The 21,806-nt window shown below is 47.2% G+C and overlaps 1 protein-coding gene and 1 long non-coding RNA gene across 3 annotated transcripts in view; both read right to left on the bottom strand.

Moving 5' to 3' along the window:
* ABHD2 (abhydrolase domain containing 2, acylglycerol lipase) overlaps window positions 1–21,806 on the bottom strand; it is a 93,718-nt gene that overhangs the window by 18,630 nt on the left and 53,282 nt on the right. The window contains exons 1-3 of one of the 2 annotated variants that reach the window (XM_035024112.1): window positions 15,894–16,268; window positions 15,629–15,804; window positions 12,793–12,960 (exon numbers count right to left, since the gene is read on the bottom strand). In XM_035024112.1, the coding sequence (XP_034880003.1) occupies window positions 12,793–12,960; window positions 15,629–15,804; window positions 15,894–15,922 (373 nt within the window). In that variant the 5' untranslated portion in view covers window positions 15,923–16,268. Of the gene's footprint in view, window positions 1–12,792; window positions 12,961–15,628; window positions 15,805–15,893; window positions 16,269–21,806 lie in introns of those variants that run through there. The other variant, XM_035024111.1, reaches the window with a different exon arrangement.
* On the bottom strand, window positions 6,839–8,873 carry LOC118023044. The gene is made up of 2 exons (XR_004682643.1): window positions 8,291–8,873; window positions 6,839–7,979 (listed from the first exon to the last, which is right to left on the bottom strand). It is a non-coding gene; the product is annotated as an uncharacterized LOC118023044 (long non-coding RNA).

Below are 21,806 nucleotides of genomic sequence, written 5' to 3'. Positions count from 1 at the left end.
CTCTCTGAAGGTGGGTTGTGGAAAAACCTGTCTAGAGGCACATGGAAATGAAAACAGATATCCAGGGCGTCGTGAGCACAGCCGTTCGCACACAGATACAGAAGCAACCACAAAACCCTTTGGGATTAGCTTCTTCGGCTACAAAACAGGATGCTATACCCATGTGTACAATGACTCATGGTGTCAAGAAAAGAACCAAGTGGATGTTATTTATGGGAACTTCTTGTCGGCGTGGGGGAAGGAAGGAAAGACAAACTTCAGTCTGGAGGGACGGCCAGGATGCCCTACAGGATTAGGATAAAATGTCCTTGGTGACGTAAGGACAGAGTGCCGAGGGAGGCAGGCTCATTGAGAAACACACAGCGGAGACCTCTGTGCGGAGAGGGCCTTGTTTGTCTGGGAGGCATGATCTCAGTTGGTCCCACTGGGAAGCCTGCGAAGCCGTGTTCTCTCCGCAGCTTTGCTAAGAGGAGGAGGTTAGTGCCATCCACGGGTGAAGGGATTTGTCACATCCTTCCGAGACCTGACCCCAGGATCCTCGGGGAGCCAACTTAAAATAAAACCTAACAGGGAAATTTACGGATGTTGGCAAGACACACGCACACGACAGACCAGCAATGAGGAGACTGGGTTTACAGTGGAAACAGGCTGCTGACCTCGGCAGGGGCTCAGAGGTCTGGCCGTCCCTCATGAGAGTTGAACAGCTTCTTCCCTAACCAGCAAGCCATGGGGGATGCTGCCTTTTGAGCCTCGGGCAAGCGCCTCTTACGGCTTCCTTTCATGGAGGGACACAGCCTCAGGCGGGCCAGCACAACCCAGGTTGGGGGGCGGTTCTCAAACTACAGTGGGTAGAGGATCACCTGGGAGGACACTGGACATGGGCAGCCCCGGGCTTCACCCCCAGACGAGCTGATTTAGTAAGATGGGGGCCAGGCCCAGGAACCTATATTTTTTGAATAGGTAAAACATGCATATGGCACAAAATTCAAGTAACATTAGAGATGTGGTAACTGGTAATTTCTCATATTCTTCGAAAAAATGTCAGTGGTAGCACACAGATTTAGTACCTTGTTTACTTCTTCTTTTTTTAACAATATGTCTTGGAAGCCACTGTATAACAATACACAGAAATCTGCCCTATTCTTTTTTTTTTTTTTAAGTCCTCTCTACCCTCAACGTGGGGCTCGAACTCACGACCCTGAGATCAAGTATTGCACGCTCCACCGACTGAGCCGGCCAGGCGCCCCTGCCCTGTTCTTTTTTCTTTTTATTTGACAAGGCATAACATAACACTCAGGAAAGTGCACAATGAATTTGTACACGCTTACACCCATGTAAACACTGCCCAAACCATGTAAACCATGGTTTAAATTACTTGAAACAAGTCATTGTAGCTTAACAGTCAAAAAGGCTAATCTAGGTTTCTAGATTTTCCTCCAAAACAGTGTTCTTCAATCCGATTGCATTGATCTGACGCCCATTAAAATCACCCAGGGATCTTGTAAAACACCAATACCTAATGCCTGCCCCCCCACCCCCACCCTCGCCACCGGCTCATTGAATCCGAATTGTCTGGGCGTGGGGCCTGGTCTTTTACCAGATCTCCAGGTGCCTTCGAAGTGCAGCCAGGGCTGAGAACCACTGATGTAGGAACGGGGAACGCTCTGGCTCCGACAATCTGGGAAAGGTGCTTCTGGAGCTCCTCTCTGCCTGGGGGCCATCCCTTCACAGACCTCCTTTCCTGTCCGCCTGCAGTAAGCGACCTTCCCATAGGGAGGCGCTACTCCACCTTTTGGAAGTTTCCGCAGCAGGGCTGTTGGCCTGGTAGCGGCTTTCCGAGCATCTCCTCAAAGCCAGGTTTCTACACAACCAGACACCTCCTCCAGGTCCACCAAACGCCCCCCTGGAATGGTTTTATTATGTACAGACACCAGTTTTTCAATAAAATTCCAGCTAGTTAAAAAGCCCGGCGAAAATAAAGAATAAAAAAAATATGTTTAAGTCCCTTTAGGCCAGTTTCAGCTAGGCTCCAGACACCCAGCGTGGAGACACCCACTCATGCTGGAGAAGAGGTTTGTGCAGCTAATGATGGGAACATCATTTGCTCGCATGAGAAAGGGTATCAAGGGACTTATTTTAAATTGTTACTAAAATCCTCACTTTTCCACTATTTCCTTGGGGTTCTGCCTAATTTCATTCATCCCTTGGCTATTTATAACTCTATGTTTTGTTCTAATATGGAAGGAACCTCTACTAGGTGATGTGCTCCGTACAGTAAAGACATGCTCGGTCTTGTTCCCCACTGCATCTGTGGGGCCAGGTGCAGGGTGGCCACTGGGTCAGTACCACCTAAATGAAGGGACGAAAGCCTGGGTGCACTGTGCCCCAGGCCCTGTCCTGGGAACGTAAACACAGCGGAGGAAGCAGATCCAAAGGGATGGAATGACTTGCCCGACCTCACACAGTGAGCGGGCGGGAAGCGCAGGACTTTGGATCCACATCTAACCCCAAACCCAAGTCCTTTGCCTCATAACACAAATCGACACAAGTAATAGTACCGCAGGGATTTATTTTTTCATTATTAAAAGTCTTTGCTTTCTCATCACCTGATTCCTCTTAGACCGGTCTTTTTTTTTTTTAAATAGTATTTAAAAAAAAAAATTTTTTTTTAAGTTTCATTTATTTCTGCAATCTCTACACCCAGCGTGGGGCTCAAACTCACAACCCTGAGATTAAGAGTCATGTGCTCCACTGAATGAGCCAGCCGGGCGCTCCTGGACCCGTCTGTCTGTACTCAGATTTGAGACTAATTATTTGAGGACTAGAGCAGATGTTCAGATGTCACTGGGGCAGTTACAAAACTCAGATTTGCTACACTACTGGGGAGCAATTACAGCTAATTGTGTAGGCACCTGGGGAGCCTCAATTTAATTAACTCCAAATATACCTCATCTGGGTAAAGGGCCAGCTCTGCCTAACGCTGGACAAGCTGTTGGGTGTTGTGTGAAGAGCTCCTCTCCCAAGCAAGGGTATGGTGTTCGCCCAGCGCCAGGATCCGCCTTCTGCTAGGCGCTGGGTCCTCCTGGGATTTCCACCTGATGAGAGTTTACCAGACACTCTCAGTGGCTGGGAGCCGCTCCCTGGACTGTTCTACTAAAAGCTACTGCGATCTGTTATTTCATATGAGGAGGATTTTAATGAGGCTCTGGGTATTTAATCCTTACGGGATTAGCACCAGTAACAAGATTTGGGTATCTAATCTTGCGGCAGCTTTTAAAGGCAAGACGAAACACGAGACGCTAACCTGGCTTTGAAGAGATGCGTACCACAGGGCCATCTTGGAAAGGCAACCTGCTGAGAACAGGAAAGACCTTTTCTTCAGCCTCACACCCCTCAAGAAAAATAAGGCTAGGGCGCCTGGGTGGCTCAGTTGGTTAAGCGACTGCCTTCGGCTCAGGTCATGATCCTGGAGTCCCTGGATCGAGTCCCACATCGGGCTCCCTGCTCGACAGGGGGTCTGCTTCTCCCTCTGACCCTCCTCCCTCTCATGTGCTCTCTCTCATTCTCTCTCTCTCTCAAATAAATAAATAAAAATCTAAAAAAAAAATAAGGCTAAGGCTACCCGAGAGCTACTTTCATGAAAGCCAGTTCCCAGTGGCGCTAACGTGACTAAGTGGGCTCGAATACGGGGATGCAGACTCGGTGCTCCTTGTGGATGGAGACTCTGAGTCATCTCTATGTTTCCCATGCCGGGAACGTGGTGGGCGTGTCACACGTGTTAGCAGCGTAAGGAGGAGGTTTGAATCCCCTGGCACGGAAGCACACGGCACTGGCCAGTCTGAGTGTGGTGACTGTGCTGTGGACAGGAAAGAAGTAGCTCAATATCTTTGCCACTAAGTGTAAGTCAAGAGAATGATCTGGACAGGCTAACGAGGTGGCTCCCGGCGGGCGTCTGGGGGCCAGCAGGCCCTGTCGTTTCTCAGAGCTGTGAAAGCCACCGCACCGCTGAGTCACTCAGGAGGAGAACAGCTGCAGGAATAAAGCGAGAGCCCTCTTTGTGCAGTAGATGAGCTGGGCTCGTCCTTATCTCTGAAACGGATTTCACAAACGAGCGCTTTTAGCTTCGTTTGCGCACGTACAGAATTACCTAACCCCGCCCTCTTCGGGTTAAGTATCCAGATCTGATGCTGGAAGCCAGAATCTGCTTCTCCACAGTTCTACTCTGGATATTTAACTGCCTCCCCCGCCACATTCCCTAACGTTGGCCCCTTGGCACCATCTCAACGCACAGTGACTCCCAGCATATGATCTCGCCAGATGGTTTACCAAGATGCTTGAGCTTCTGCAAATTCACCACCTTCACTGTCACGTTCTCTCTCCCTTCACCCATCTCCTCCTTCCTCCTCTTCCCACCGTGTCCTTCTGCCATCACAACACTCAACTGCTGTAGAGGCCATGCGACTTGTGGTTGTCAATCTGGAATCATGAATACGACTCAAAATTGAGTCTGCATCAATTAAAATGGTAGATATGAGAAGCTGATCAAAACATCTATGTTCATGATCTGATCAAAGATCTTCAGATTGATTGAGCAGTATAAAAACAAAATAGAAGTTCCTTAAAAATCGCTGTTTGCACCTCCTTACGGCAAGATGTCTTGGATCCTGGGTGATCTCTACAGCGTGCTAAGTAGGGTAGCTGTACATCCTAGTTTGCCTGGGAGAGTCCTGGAGTTTGTCATTCTGATGCAGTCATTAGTAAGGTTCTCTTTCACTCTCAAAAGTAATGCAGTTGGGGGCACCTGGGTGGCTCAGTTGGTTAAGCGACTGCCTTCGGCTCAGGTCATGATCCTGGAGTCCCGGGATCGAGTCCCACATCGGGCTCCCTGCTCGGCGGGGGGTCTGCTTCTCCCTCTGACCCTCTTCCCTCTCGTGCTCTCTGTCTCTCATTCTCTCTTTCTCAAATAAATAAATAAAATCTTTAATAAAAAAAAAAGTAATGCAGTTGGGATGTGAAATTATGGGGTCGCCCCAGGTACAGGACCTCCCTCCCTTCTGAGACTGACATGCTGCCTTCTGAGCAAGGCAAAGTTTTCTGGCCTTCCCTTGTGGTTCCAAAAGATAGTTGACAAAACAAAACTTTCCAGTATTAAACTCAGCTGGACATTACGGAATTCCTCCTCCAAGCCACAGAAGACAGTGCTGGGATTTCAGACACCTCTTCTCAGCTTGACGTCTGATGCCAGAAATTCAAGTGTTTAGAAATAAGGGAAGGGCCCACTTCTGTGTATAAACCCCTAGGGAAGGCAATTTAAATCTTTGAGACCATGTTCAAGGTCACAATGCCCCAGCTCGGTGTTCGGTCAGAGGCTTGTGACCTCAGGACTTGGTCACCTTGTCGGGGCCAATGCCAGGCTGTTTTTATTCCTTTCACCTGATACAGAAGTGACTTTAAAAATCCTCAATTTTCTCTCTTATCCTCAAGATCGGACTCACAGTCTCTTTGTCACCTGGCTCAGTTTCAAGAGCAATCTTTGAAACGGAGGTCAGAATAACCACAGCTGGATGATGCTGGTTTCCAGTTCTTTCCTTGGCTGGTGGACTGGACGCAGCTGTACTCTACTCTGAACATGAATCCTGGACAATTAGGATAAGGCATTTAGCCAAAGACAGAAAGATGAAACAAAATGCTTCCTTAATTTACCAGTCTCCTGCATTACCACTGACAAAAATACTTATATTCCAAACAGTGTCTGGGCTAGAAAATCAATTCAGTCAACAAACAGCCAACACGTCCACTGCTATAGTATTTCCATTAAAGATGGGGCGCCTGGGTGGCTCAGTTGGTTAAGCGGCTGCCTTCAGCTCAGGTCATGATCCCAGGGTCCTGGGATCGAGCCCCGCGTCGGGCTCCCTGCTCGGCGGGAAGCCTGCTTCTCCCTCCCCCACTCCCCCGGCTTGTGTTCCCTCTCTCGCTATCTCTCTCTCTGTCAAATAAATAAATCTAAAAAAAAAAAAAAAAAAAAGATTAGGCTCTTTAGAATAAGTACACTTCAAAAAAATCTTCAAGACTTCTACATCTTCTATCATTTTTAAGTGTTATTTGTTTTATTTTATTAAAGATTTTATTTATTTGACAGAGAGAGAGAGACAGAGAGAGAACACAAGCAAGGGGAGGGGAGAGGGAGAAGCAGGCTTCCCCCTGAGCAGGGAGCTCGATGCGGGGCTCGATCCCAGGACCCCGGGATCATGACCTGAGCCAAAGGCAGACGCTTAACTATCTGAGGCACCCATGCGCCCCTTAAGTGTTATTTATTTCTCATCCACGTGATAGGGTTGTGTACTTGGTCTGATCTGGTACAGTACCCAAGCTCAATAAGAAATTTAAAAGACTGAAAAATTTCACTCTTGTGGGTTCCACTCTTGTCATCCTAATGGTTTCACATTTTATTTATGGTCAGATCAGCTAATGTCATTTCATTTAATCCAATTTAATTCATCACAAAAGAAATATTTAATATTTTCTAGCTTAAAAAATATATGAATTATAGGGGCGCCTGGATGGCTCAGCCGTTGAAGCATCCAACTCTTGATTTCGGCTCAGGTCATGATCTCAGGGTCGTGAGATTGAGCCCTGCGTTGGGCTCCATGCTGGGTGTGGAGCCTGATTAAGATTCTCTCTTTCTCCCTCTCCTTCTGTGCCTTCCCCCTGCTCGCTCGCTCTCTCTCTCAAAAAAAAAAAAAAAAAGATATATATATATATATATATATATACAAACCATACTGCAGCAAGTGGTGAAAAAAAATTTTTAAGAATGAAACGAATTTTTAGAAGGCTGAAATACAGCGAAAAGAGCATTGGTAAAATAAAAACAACTCGCCCATAGTGACTGTCAGAGCTGGCTCTGTAGCCAGCAGCCAGCAGCACTGAGTTGGAGGCGGCTGACCCCAGCCCCAGCCCCAGCCCCGGGGGGCAAGGCAGTCAGAAAGCACGACCTGCGTCCTTCAAGGTCACCGCCAGGGCCTGGCTGTCTCTGTACGGAGTTCATAACTTAGAGCACACTCAAGCCAGAGAGGGTTCTCTGCTTGGCAAGCACAGCTTCTCAACGGGTCCTTGCAAGAGTTCACATGCGCTCAACTGCATGAGGTTGAGGCAGAGGCAAGATCATCTGGCTGTTCACGTCAACGTCCGCCTTTTCTCCTCTAAGCCGGTTCCCGGAAAACACAGAGCGGAAAACAGAAAAAGTCATTGCTATTTACTGCTACTTGCTGGACTCCGTGCTACACACTTTTATATTAATGCTAACTTTCTCAACAGCCTGGGGGAACTAGGTGTGCAAACCCCCATCTGCTGGACTCTAAAACACAGGCTCTTTCCTTATGCGGACATTTCCTGAGCGTCTCTAAGCGATATACCACCTGCAGGAGACGAATGTAAAAAAATCACGTAAGAATTGAAAACCAAAATCTGGTCCCTGTTCTTGAAAAGGACAAGGTCTGGTCAACGTTCTTTTTAGACAAACGCAGCCAAGAAACTCACACTGATTCTGAGTGTGCTCCCCACCTCCCCATCCCATGGCGAGCAGCTCCTCAAGCAGCCTGGGAGCATCAAGGCGGCAGGTACTCTGCACGCCCCCTGTGTTCTCCTCACAGGGGCTGGCCCCATGAATGTCTCTCGGATGCTGGATGAACAAAAGAGCAGAGCCCGAACCCACCAGGCCCACTGCTATGGCTCTGAGAAGCTCCCGGATACACTTTTGCCTTCAACCTAAAATGTGTCTGAGTGGGTGGGAACTCTCTCCTTGCTCCTGAGAAGTGTCAGCAGGATTCGGTCTGTCACATAGAGAGGCGATGTAGCCCGTTGTTCAAAAGCACGAGCTTCAGGACTCGACTGTCTGGGTGGGAAACCTGGGCCACCTGCTCATCAGCTTTGTGATCTGGAGCAAGTTGCGCAACCTCGCTGGGCCTCGGGTTCCTCGTCTGCAAAAGGGCAATGGCTCATTTAATACATCCTATCAAGTACTCAGAACGGTGCCCGCCCCACAACAAACGTTATTCATATAAACAGTGATGACCACTGTCACCAAAGTGGGGGAAAAGTCTTTTGAAATGCTCAGCTGCCTCCCTGCTCCTGTCTAGTCCTCATGAACAATATCCTGCATAGGAAACGTGCACCACCCCAGAGCTGCTGCTGACTGGGGTTGAGAACCACATAGTCTGAAGCCTGGTTCTGTCACTTACGGGTGGTGGGACCCCGGGCAAGCCTGTGGAGTGGGGACATTAGCACCCACCTCCGGATGTCAGCGGGGTTCAGGCGAAGCAGCTCATGCACATGCTCAGCGTGCCCTGGCCCTCGTGAGTCAGTGTGAGCTACATGGGAACTGTTGTCATGCAGGATTTTCCTTAATGACTTCATCCTTCAAAGGCAGCATGAAGGACTCTAAGTCACGAGAATGTGAAAGTCTTCTGTTTGCGAGAGATCTGTTTTTCACAATTTCTAATCACATCAGCCAAGACGTCCAATGGCAAGGGACTGGTGCTTATGTGGTCTGGAACAGTCAGTCTGATACGTGGGGAAAGGTCCTCTATGATGTTCTCGGAGAGATCTGAGGGGGGTTGTGTAACAGGAAAAGAAGAATGGAAGGCTTCCTGTTAACACCCTCTGTAGTTTTCCTCTGGTCAAGATCAGTCTCCAATGGCCAAAAAGAGGTGTCCGCGGTGACTTGATGGCCCACCATCTGCTCAAGAGCAGCGTGGCTTGCACAAGGGAAGGCTCTTATGACCATCAGGGGCATGGGTTTGAGACGTGGTTTGCCAAGATCACCTTACAGACAGTCATTTCACGGCCCTCACCTCCGTCCCCAGTCAGCATCGATGCAGCGAGCACCTTCTAAGGGCTGAGCAGTTTTCTGGGCACAAACACCACTGGCTCCCATGGAATGGACTCGGGGAGACCGGGGATTAGAGAATGGGGGGTGAGGGCAGGGGACAAGGACCTTCCAAGAAGGTGACATCTTAGCTGAGACCCGAACGACAAGAAGAAGCTGAGTCAAGACCAGAGAAGAGCCGTCCAGACAGAGCTGGGGCAGACCTATGATCGGCAGCCCTCAGGCCGGTGCCTGGTGTCGGCGGACGTGCTGCATGTCCTGGGAACCCGAGCCCCCTTAATGTCACATCCGGTCCTCCCACACGGACGAGGCCGACGTGGTTGGGGTTCTATGAAAAGTGAAGGGAAGGAGATTCAGAAGAGGCTTAAGATGGCTCTGCTTTCTTTTACCTTTTCCACTGAAAAATAGAGGAAGGGAAGAAAGAGGGAGGGACAGTAATACTAAAAATAATAACAAAATAAAAGAGGCTTAAGAAACCTATCCCCCAACTGCAACGTATGGAACTGATTTGGATCCTGAATCCAGTACAAAGAAAGAAGTCAGTTGGGGAAACTGAACTGCTATTAAGGAATGCTGGAGTCTCAGGTGTGATGGTGGCATTGTGCTTATGTTCTTTTATGAGCTGAACCGTGTCCTCCCCAATTCGTATGTTGAAGTCCTAGCCCCGGCTGCCTCAGAATATGAATGTATTTGGAGAAAGGGCCTTTAGAGAAATAATTAAGTTAAAACAGGGTCATTAGGGTTGAGCTCTAATCCAACCTGATTGGTGTCTTTGTAAGAAGAGGAGAGTAGGACACAGACAGAGGGAGACACACACACACACACACACGGATGCACAAGACAAGAGTCACCTACAAGCCTGGGAGAGAAGCTCAGAAGAAACCAAGCCTGCCCACACCTTGAACTTGAACTCCCGGCCTCCGGAACTGTGAGAAGATAAATGTCTGTAGTTTGGGCCACCCAGATGGTGGTATTTTGTGAGGGCAGTCCTAGCGAACTAAAACAGTTTACAAAGAGTCTGCGTAGCTTAGCATCATACACTAAAATAGTCACAGATGGAAGGAAGGGCTCTCCGGGACAAGCTCCAAAATAATCTTCGAAAGGGAAGGAAAGGGCAGGAAGGGGGTTGTGGATGAAACGAGATTGGCCATAAATTGAGTAACTGTTGAGGCTGAATGGTGCTCATTTACTATTCTCTCTACTTTTGTATATTTTGAACATTTCTCTAACAAGAAGGTTTTTTTAAAAACCGAAGAGGAAACGTATCTTCTAGGTCATCCGCCTCTCTGGAAAACTACCGGAGTACAACAAACTATAGGCATTTACTTCTAAAATTCTGACGAAACAAACTGTAACAACAAATGAAAGGAAAGAGTTAACTGACTTTGAAAACCTTGGGGGGCTGAGCTCTCCCTGGACGGGCTGACTTCGCCCCGTGGATTCTCCTTGTTGGGATTCAGCTCACCAGCCCCGACATACCACTCTCTTTTAAGAGGCAGCTATGCACGCCGTCCTCCCCCGGAGCCCGCTCCCTTCGGTTTAGGAGCTCCAACCCATGGGACCCTGAGGACCCAGTTCAAATGCTCTTCCTGGAAGAATCCTTCCTTCCGCAACACCACTGCTTCCCTACAGAGACAGGCTGGTTCCCCTCTGCTGCGGCCTCCTCACCCATCACCCTGTGGTGTGATGATTTACTGATGGAACGTATCTTATTTATCTGGGCCGCAGAGAGCACGGCTAATCCCTCGCGCGCATGAACAGATCTTCAAGTATTTGAAGAATAAACTGAACATTTAACGGATGGCTACTATATGTGAGGTGCTCAGCTACCTGCTAAGGCCTTAGTTACCCACGTTTAATTGTACAGTTGTAACCCCCATTTGGGGCTGTTGAAGAATCTGGAACTGAGGTTAAGTCAGTGGCAGGGCGGGGGGCAGGGACTGTCTCTGTGCCACACCGAGCCTACTCTTCTCTGCTCCTTCAGCCAATCCCCCGGCTTGTGTGTGAATGTCTCCCAATCTAGTGTCCCTTCCCCACGGCCCCTAGCACGGCACTCCTGGAGGCAGGGGACCTGGACCACACACACCCAGCACTTCTACTAGCTCTGAGATGATCCTGGACCCTGGAGCAGCCAGATCCAGGCCCTTCTCTTAGCTCTCCTGCTTACTGGCTTACTGACCCTATGTCTTGCCCCAATTACTTAACCTCTCTGTGCCTCTGTCTGCCTTTTCATCACAATTTCACTAAGTGTCCCACTGGTTGCTGTGCAGATTAAAGGGATTATGTCTGTGTAAGACATCAGCACTGGGTTGGGCACACGTTAAGTGCCCTCGGTGGCATTTCTTGTCTTGTTTTTGGCAGATGGTGCATGCAGTTAGATAGCACTCCCAAGTCTGTCTCTGCCTGGGGTCCCGAGTGAGGCCAAGCCATGCCTCCCTATCCTCAACTTGTGCAGACGGATTTTTATATACAAGTGTGGGACCTTATAATCATTCCCCATTGTTTTCATTTTTGTAAGATTCTGCCTGTTTCTGCCTTTTGGATCTGATCCGTCTCCCACATGCTCACTCTTCTCCTGTTCCTGAGTTGTCTGTACATCTGGATCTTCAGGCCACCAACTGCACTGTTGAACAGAAGAGTGTGTAACATGGTGTCTTTAGTCGTGGGAGTGAGTGTGGAGAAGCAGTAGGGTGCAGGACAGCCTGCCTGGTACAGAGCAGGTGCCCCCGCTCACGCTCCCCGACCCGCACCCTACACATCACCAGTAGCAGCATAAACCGCAACAACCTTGCTGGAGGACAATCTGACAATATGGACAAATAGGCATACCAAATGTTGACTCTGAAATTCTAGTCCTGGAAATTCGGCCCAAGGTAGTCATTAAAGAGAAAAACAAATTCTAGGCGAAAGATATTTATAGCATCATTATTTAAAATGCTGAAAAACTGTAAATAAGCTAAATGGACTACAGAGAGGAATGGTCAGATAAACAATAACAGAGTAATAACAGCAACGTGGCCCTTAAAAAGATTAAATGTAGTGACTATGCACGTTTATGCTAGTGAATATAAGATTATTTAAATTAAGTCACCATAGATATACACACTCTGCACCTAAATAAAAACTATGTACACACAGATGAAGGAATGGGAAGATAAACAAATAGGAAATTATAGTTATGGTGAGATTGTAGATGCAATTTTCAGTTGTTTCCCATTAAAATGCACAGTAATTTATTTGGTTATAAGCAACCCCAGGGTTTGTGCGTATTCAAACACATATTTTATGTGTTTATTATTTATGTGTGCATCTATAATATGAAGGGAGATTTAAATAAGAATCAAGGACGGGCAATCTGGAAGACAGAGCCTTCGCCAATGCGGGACGACTTCAATTAAAGGCAAGAAGCATCTGTCTCAAGAGGAGATCCAGTTCCTCTCTTCAAGGAACTTGGAATTCAATGAGTTGTTGATGTGCCAGACTCCCTTCCCACGGCCACACATGTGTCTCATCACAACCCTTGCCAGCCAGTCACAAGAGTCCTGAGGAATGGGCGTCAGGATCGCTCAGTGGTGCAGGGCATGGGCTATGGGGCTCCTGGCCCTGCTCTGACACCTACCTACCAGCAGGGGGCCTCGGGGGAGCCCTGCCCCTGTGATTTTCACTCTCTGTGTCCAGGAGGCAGGATGAGCTGGGGGTAGCTCTGGGGCCCATCGGAAAGGCTGATGTGAAGCATGGCATCATAAACGCCCAGTACACCCTGGCTGCTGGTATAACCACGTGCCCCACTGCCTCTCCAGATGGGCATAAATTCTGAACTCAGAAAGGTAAAGCAGGACAGAAGTAACAGCACACTTGTGGTGAGAACAGTAAGGGGGATTCCACTCGGCCGTGCCGGGACTTACCGTAGGTGAACATGCGCGGTGAGGTCAGCTCAATGTTGGGCAAGGCGCCCAGGTGGTTGAGCACGGCGCACCGGTAGCCATTTTTCTGGGCATAGTCGACGAAGGTGCGGATGTACTGCTTCTCGCTGTGATTGGCAATTCCAGGGCAGATGACCATGGTAACGTCATCTACAGGGTGAAGAAAGAGATCCCAAGATAGCCGATGAGTAGTGATGATAAATGGCCACGATGACACGTCACTGGCTTAGAAAACAGTAGGAGGGAACCTGACATACATCTTTTTACTCAATTCTCTGGGAAGAAGCATCTTTCCCTTCTGGCTGGAGTTGTCCCGATCAGTGCCTCTCAAACTATTTATGGTGAAGGGTCAGTTGTTAAAATTTCCGATCATGGACAGATAATTTTGAAAAATGCAATAAAAATTAATTACTAGAAAGATGAAATGAAAACAATTTAAATCTCAATTTTTTATTTTATTTTATTTTTTTTAAGTTTTTTTTTTTTTAATTTATTTGAGAGAGAGAGAGAGAGAGAAACAGCATGAGAGGGGAGAGGGTCAGAGGGAGAAGCAGGCTCCCTGCTGAGCTGGGAGCCCAATGCGGGACTCGATCCCAGGACTCCGGGATCATGACCTGAGCCAAAGGCAGTCGCCTAACCAACTGAGCCACCCAAGCGCCCCTCAATTTTTTATTATTAGATTCAGCAGATACAAAATTACTCGGCCACACTGCTGTACGAGTTTCCAAACCTTACTTTTAATTTCTGTATGAATGACAGGATGCATGAGCAGAAAAATAAAAAGTAGTGTTTGCACAGACTTCTTTGATCAAGCAATTTTACTTCCAGGTATTTGTCTACAGATACACCTGTACGTAAGCAGAACAAGGTATGTACAGTGCAGGTGATAATATGGCAAAAGAATGAACACAAGCTAAACGCCCAGAAACAGAGGTCTGGCTAAATAAATTATTGCACATCCAAGGGATGAAATGTTATGTAGCCCTTCAAAATAATGAGAGACATCTTTACATATACTGATAGGATGAGCTCTCCAACATGTATTAAGTGGAAAAAAAGCAAGGTGCAGAAAAGGGTTATGATATGCTGCCATTTGCATGGAGGGAAAAAAAACATCTATGTTTAGAAATGCATCCACTAGCTCTGGAAACATACAGAGAAACCTAACAGTGGGTACCACTGGGGAAGAGCATGGGTGGGGAGTAGGAGTGGAAGAGAGACTTATACTTTCTCTGTATTATCTTTTTTTTAAAAGATTTTATTTTATTTATTTGAGAGAGAGAGACAACAGTGACAGAGGGAACACAAGCAGGGGGAGTGGGAGAGGGAGAAGCAGGCTTCCCGCGGAGCAGGGAGCCCGATGCGGGGCTCGATCCCAGGACCCCGGGACCATGACCTGAGCTGAAGGCAGACGCTTAACGACTGAGCCACCCAGGCGCCCCTTCTCTGTATTATCTTAAAGGTACCTTTTGAATTTTTTATCATGACCATGAATTACCTACTGAGGGAATGGCAGGTACTCTGAAGGACTAACGCAGGAAGGTATGATGGATTTATTGGGAAGGGAGCACTAGCGAGGGGAGGCAGGGGCCGTCCCTCTGAGGAGGTGACATCTGAGTTGAGACCCTGAGTTGAGACAAGAGGAAGCAGCCATGCAAGGGTGTGGGGATGAGTGTTCCAGACAAAGGGAATATCAACTAAACCTTTGTCACCAGCTCGTCAGCAGTGCTGGTTACTGTAAAGAACTGGAAGGTACATCAGGTTTACTGGAATTTCCTCCCAAGTAGTTACCGAGCTCCTATAAAAACCAAGGTGCCTTGGGGTGCCTGGGTGGCTCGGTTGGTTGGGCGTCTGGCTCTTGATTTTGGCTCCGGTCATGATCTCAGGGTCGTGAGACAGAGCCCCTCATCGGGCTCCACGCTCAGCGGGGAGTCTGCTCAGGATGCTCTCTCTTCCTCTGCCCCTCCCCCACCCCTTGTGCATGCATGCTCTCTCTCTGAATAAATAGATGAAATCTTTACCAAAAAAAGCACAACCCCCCCAAACCTAGGTGCCTTGCACACTACAGAACGGAGCAGACACGTCCTCCTCTGCTAGGAGTGGCAGTCAGAGGCAGGTGCCGTCCTAAGTCCACTCGCTCGTGAGTCCTCACTGCGAAGCTCTTTATCACGGCTGCTTACTATATAGGCTGGACAGAGCAATGCCGAGTTCCAGCAGCGGCAGCGATCGGAGTGGTTTCTGACAGACAGGTATCCCAGAGCCCTGCATAAATGGACCCGAATGTGTCTTTTTGTCCACGGCAACCAACGCAGAGGGTGCCCGAGAGCCCCCGCTATCTGCTATTGCCCAACAGACAAGCCCACCCGCTCCCGTATCTCTGAGCTTTAGTTTCTTCATCGGCAGAGTCGGGACAATAAGGTCCCGACCTCTCAGGCTTGCTGGAAGGCTTAACTGAGGTACAGTATCTATAAAGCTCTTAGATGAGTCTGGCTTCTATTGCTGTCATCAAACCAGACGCCTGGTCCTGAGGGGCCTGGGCTCCACGTTCTCCCTTGTCCCCTTCCACTGAGCTTCTGTATTTCTGAGAGGACTAACAGTTGCATCCAGCACTGCTGTCTGAGGGGCCCAACGTGGTGACTGACAAGCACGTGACAGCACGGATCCTCGCGGGCTGCCCGAGACAGGTACCGCGGCGGGCTTCCTCCCGGCCCCCGGGTGTGATGCGGAGTCGGCAGCGCGAGCGCGTACAGCATGCTCCCTCACTGCCCAGTGTCCCCTTTCCAGGTGATGGCCCCATCGTATTCCTGCGCTAGCTCACCTCCAACACAGTGCTCAGCCAAGGGCTCGAAGAGGTCAAAGGTCGAAGTGGCTCCGTCGGACATGGTGATGAACTTGCGGTGCCCGTAGGGGTGTGGCGACCTCACCCTTCCCATCTTCCCATACAAGGCGGTTTGGATGTGTCCACTTTTCCCCCAGATCAATGGTGGAATGTATCTAAGAAAACAAGAGAGGAGAGCTCAATTTCCACCACCCTCCTTGAACAATGCATGGAAACATTTTCGAGCAAACGTCTTTCAACCTACTTGAGTTCTTTTCCTGACAAGTTCTGCATGCGAAGCGTAGATATGGGATTTTCTTTACCTTACATCCATGCCATGATTGGCCTCCTTTCCCCATTTACTAATACAGCCTGTATCAGATTAGCTTTAGAAATCACTGGAACATGCTTATGCAGACAGGATTTCAAATTTACAGTGTTAAGTAATTCAATATGAGTTATTTCTGTAATGTAGATGAAAAAGAAAGCAACTAATACATTTTGAACACATGCTACGTGACGGAGTTAGCCTCATTATCAAATGAGCTAATGTATATAAAATAGTTAGCACACTGCCTACGCTCAGTAAATGCTCACTTCTTTGCCTTCCCCTGACAAGACCGGCCCCAGCTACAGTGGTTACCCTGTTAACCAAACCTGCTGCTCTCCCAAGAGCCTGTAAGTGCCTTGTGTGGGTGTTGCAGGGTGCACTCTACGCTCTGGAGAACGTGCTGGAAGGGCAGAGCAGTGTAAATATTTGTTGGGCTAAATGAAGGGTAAAGGCTTGTTAGCCTAAGCAAGTCATGACGCCACCCTAACAACCGTCTTTCGTGAAAACACAGAGTGACTCTGGTCCCCGGGAGTCAATGCAAAAATCCCAAACTAGTTAATTACTGGGAAAACAAGGTACTCTGTTACAACTAAGAAATGATTATAGTTCACAACCACAGCACAGGATGATCCCATTTCCTGAAACTGCCACTGTTTTCTCTTGCCCAGCTTTGAGCCCAGGCCTGGTGGTTGGCCAGGATTTGTGTTCTATGTAAACTAGAGTCATAGAACATAAAATATGGTAATGACATCCATCCTTCATCTCTGTATTCTAGCACAGTGGTGAGCATTTTTTTAAACATTTATTTTTAGAGAGAGAGAGAGCAGGGGGAGGGGCAGAGGGAGAGGGAGAAGCGGACTCCCTGCCAAGTGGGGAGCCCGACGTGGGGCTCGATCCCAGGACCCTGAGATCGTGACCTGAGCCGAAACCAAGAGTCAGAGGCTTAAGTGACTGAGCCACCCAGGTGCCCCGTGGTGAGCATTTTCTTAAGGGTTTACCTTAACCTATTTCCCAATTCATGCCTATCATTTCTATCATACCAGTTGATCCTAAAAACCCTCCTTAAATTAAACCAGATTTACTTTTTTTTTTTTTTTTTTACTAATTCAGGAAGTCTCCACAAATTTAAGAGAAGTGAAGCTATCACCTTAAGAAGCCAATTCCCAGGCAAACTTCCTCAGTGAGGGTGGGGAGGAGAGGAAAGATTATTTTAAGACCTTACGACATGAAGGCACTTGCCAGCATGACACCACAGGTACAAATCTTCGTGCCAAGGCGACGGCATTTGGGAGGCAGAGAGAAGCATTTATAAGAGATGAGTGGATTATGACAGCAACAAAAAGCAAGCCTATAAAAATAACATCAATTGGACAACTCAGTATTATACAAGATTTAGCTACAGCATTTATAAAGGGTTTCAGACAATAAATTATGCATAGGGGGAGAGAAGTGATCCAAGAAACCAAATTCCTGGTTGCTCCCAGAGGAAAATTCAAAGATAATTTTGTTTATAATATAAATTAAAAATAGAAATGTGCTGAGGTTAAACAGGACAGAAGAAATATGAATTAAATTTCATATACGTATCTTCTGATCTTGTTTAGAATACAATATAATGTCAGAAAATGACAAAAGAATAAAATAAAATCTTCTCTTGGCTAGTCCCAGATTTCCCATGTAATGATGACACGTGTGGTCATCCTGATACTGCCCCCGAGATTCAGGGTCATGTCGCCTCTCTGAGGTGGCCTCCAGCCTCTACTCTCTGGCCTTCGCCTGCCCATGGAGGGAAAACAAAACACGTGAGCCTGGCCATCCCCCTCCCCCTCCACAGCACGGGTCCTAAGTTGGCCTAGGAGGCCCGCCATGCCCTTCCTGCTTACATCTTTCTGTGTAAGTTCCGATAAACCTGAGCCATTGGCCCATCTCCACTCCAAAGAGGTACGCCTCCTGCTGCGCTATTTTTATCCCAAGAGCCTTTGCTCAAGCTGTTGCTTCTGCCTGGAATACTCTCCTTTTCTCCTTGCACACCCAATTTTTCTGCTCCCCAGCTACTTTCTGTTTTTCAAGACTCCCTTCCAATCAGGCTGCTGGGGGAGCTGCCCCTTGGCTGTGCCCCCCCCGCAAAGCACCCTGTGCATAGCTCCGTCCTGGCATCCAGAGGGTCTGATTGATATGAGGGCTCTTTTCAAGCACATTCCTTCCTCCCCACCACCTGCAGGAGCCAGGCTTGTCCATCTTTGCGTCTATCCCCGGGGCGCTGCACACACTGAGTATGAAGGGAGGACGGCTGGATGAACAGAGAGCAGACCCACATAGTAGATCTGAGAAGGCACAGAAAAAATAACATGCACCCTAATAATATGAGTTGGACTATAGCATGATTGGTGTTTGGTTACTGTGCTCTTTCCAGGCCACCCAGCACCATTCTCAGAGAAAATCCTGAGGTGGGCGTGTGTCCGTGCACGTGGGTCCGTGTGTGTGTGCACATGTGTGTGTGAGAATACGTGACTGCCTCAGGATCACTTGGGGACTTTCTCACTTCAGTGTGAAGTCAGTTGTGCACAGTGGGCGTTTCCCAATCTTTAATTTTGTGACGATACCACCTACTGATAAAACGCCATTTTCAGTGAACTTCACAATAACACGACACCAGAGTTTACCAAATTGAATTTTTAGGCAGCATTTACTGGGGAGAAGTTTTGCTGTGTGTTTTCATTTGTTTATATAAGTTATCCACAGGTCACACGAAAAAATTAAAAAACGAAAAACTAGAATGGGTATAACTGGTTACATGGTTTGGGTCAAGGAGGAAATACGGACCAAAACAATAGAATATTTTGAAATTTGTATAAACATATAAGCACTTAAGAGATGCTGGGAAGTGTACATGGAGGCATCGGCTTTACTCTGGGTCTGGCCCTTCAGAGAGAAGCCTAGCAGCTTCTGCCTTTACCTCCTTGGGAACCTGGCGCCATGCTCTAAAGGAACCGGGGCTTGACTACCCGGTGACGAGAGGCATCCCCTAGGGGGCTAGAGACACAGAACTGAGCGCTGTGTGTGTTTTAAATTCCCAGCACCATCAAACTGTCTTCCAAAACAGATGGACCAATTTACATTTGCAACAGTTTTGCACGGAAGTACCTGTCTTCCTCACCTTCATCAGCAATTAGCACTGTCAATCTTTCACATTTTGGCCATCATGATGGGCAAAAAAATGGGCATTTAACTTCAATTTGTGTTTCTTAAGATGGACCCAATCTGTGGAAAACAAGTTTCTTATTTGAATTTGCATCTTCCCAATTCATATGTTTACCGGGCATGCCTATTTTTCTTTCTTTCTTTCTTTTTTTTTTTTTTAAGTTTTATTTATTTATTTGACAGAGAGAGACACAGCGAGAGAGGGAACACAAGCAGGGGGAGTGGGAGAGGGAGAAGCAGGCTTCCCGCCAAGCAGGGAGCCCAATGAGGGGCTCGATCCCAGGACCCTGGGATCATGACCTGAGCCGAAGGCAGACGCTTAACGACTGAGCCACCCAGGCGCCCCCCTATTTTTCTTATGTAAACTGTTGTACCCTTTGTCCATTTTCCTGTTATATTTTTTATCTTTTTCCAATTGATTCATAGGTACTGTTCTTATCACCCCTACACCGTGTCATTTTCTATTATATGTTGCAAAGACTTCCTCCCAGTTTATCGTATATTTTATTTTATTTTTTTTTAAGATTTTATTTATTTATTTGAGACAGAGAGAATGAGAGACAGAGAGTATGAAAGGGAGGAGGGCCAGAGGGAGGAGCAGACTCCCCGCCGAGCAGGGAGCCTGATGCGGGACTCGATCCCGGGACTCCAGGATCATGACCTGAGCCGAAGGCAGTCACTTAACCAACTGAGCCACCCAGGCGCCCTATCGTATATTTTAATTTTATATTATATAACTTTCGTATTTTGTGGTTAAATTTGTTAGTTTTTTTTTTTTAAGTTTTTTTTTTTAAAGTAATCTCTCTACCCAGCAAGGGGCTCAAACTCATGACCCTGAGATCAAGTCACACGCTCCTCCGACTGAACCAGGCTGGTGCCCCAAATTTGTTAGGTTTTTCTATTAAAACCTTTGTGTTTTACATTTTGTTTTAAAAAGAGCTATTCTAGCACCCCTTTTTAAATATATTCCCCAGTATTTTCTTCTATTATGCCTATAGTTTTAAAAAAATGTATTACCCTTAAATCTGTTTATTTTTGTAAATGACGCAAAGTAAAGATAGTTCATTTTTTCCTGACAGTTAGCTAATTAACTATACCATAAATGGTTCATCCTTTCCCTACTGATTTTAACTGTCATCTTTAATATGTACCAAGCTCCCAATTAAACATTTAGATATTTTTCTATATTTTCTTTTCTGATTCATTGATCTATTTGTCTATTCTTGTGCCAATATGACTCTGGCTTAATTAATACAACTTTCTGGACTATTTCGAGTATTGACAGTGCAGGCCTGTACTTTTCCTTTTCAAAATTTTCTTGGCAGATTTTCGGCATTTTATTTTCCAGATGAACTACAGGATTAGCTTGTTCCATGAAAATTTCGGGATTTCTAATTGTTAATACACCAAACTTATATATTACCTTGGGGAAAATTGACATCTTTACAGTTTTTACTTGTCCCACTAAAAGACATGCTGTATCTCTCTATTTTTCAGGCATTTATGTCCTAGAGTAAAACTTTATAGCTTGCTTCACATTGCAATACTGTTTTTACTATACGAATTTGCATGCATTTCTACATTTTTTTAAAAAGCTATTCTTAGAGTTAGCATCTGGGCATGTTTTACTCCTAGCTCCCTGAAGGCAGAGGCGATGTCTTCTGTACTAACACTTAGGCTAGGCTGTCCAATGTTGTGCTGTGGCCAGTGATTAATAAATGCTTGTTATAAATAAACGATTGTTACTAAGAAAGAAGCTAGACCACAACAAAATCTAGAGGCCGGCATGTCCTGATCTTCTGAACCTATCTGTAGGCAACACCTGGCTATCCTAACAGAATTGCCCAATGGGAAAGCCCACAAGGGAAAATCGGGAACCCCCCTCCCACCCATGTCCCTCCATATACACACACACACAGCGTTCGGGCAGATGGAGTTCCCATCAGCAAGGACAGATGGTTGCTGGGCTGTTTACAAAAGAGCTGGGAAAAAAAAAAGTTGACTACTGCTTATCTTTGCCCTCAATCTGTGAGTGACCAATCAATTCTTTCCTATGGGACCCAGGTTCTTTGGTTGACATCAAACTACTTTATAGCAATCAGATCCAGTTAGCTGTCATTCCCTCTGATTCTCTCCAGCAGCCCTCTAGCAAACTGGCAGAGGGCTGGCACACATATGTCATCTGAGACTGTGCCCCCCGCCCCCTCTCCCCGCATGCAGGTCCCTTTCCGTGAACCAGATGCTCAGCAGCAGCTACTCCTTGGCTAAAATTTTATGTTTGTTTCAGACAAGATACTAGGGTTAAAGTAACACAATCCGACCCCAACTAACTTAAGAAGGGACTATGCTGGGGTGCTCACCAAATGGATAAGAGGCTGGAGGACCAGGCTTGAAGCGGGTAAGCTCTAGGAAAGAAATTGGGGCTGCTGTATGAATGTGCTGTTTACACAGTCAGCAGCACCCCCAGGAGGCATGCTCCAGGAGTGGGGTATCTCAAAGAAGGGAATTTGGGGGGGGGGCGGGGCACCTTGATTTATTACCTGCATGCAATAGGAGAGAAGGACTTCCCCAAGAGGAAATTTGTGTGCCCTTGGAGAGGAAGAACGGGTGCTGGGCAGCCAGAAAGTGACACATGCTTCCCACAGG

This window comes from Mirounga leonina, unplaced genomic scaffold (assembly GCF_011800145.1).
Source record: "Mirounga leonina isolate KUSES-001 unplaced genomic scaffold, KU_Mleo_1.0 Mir_178, whole genome shotgun sequence".
NCBI classification, from domain to species: Eukaryota; Metazoa; Chordata; class Mammalia; order Carnivora; family Phocidae; genus Mirounga; species Mirounga leonina.
This window is presented reverse-complemented; position numbering and strand designations above follow the sequence as displayed.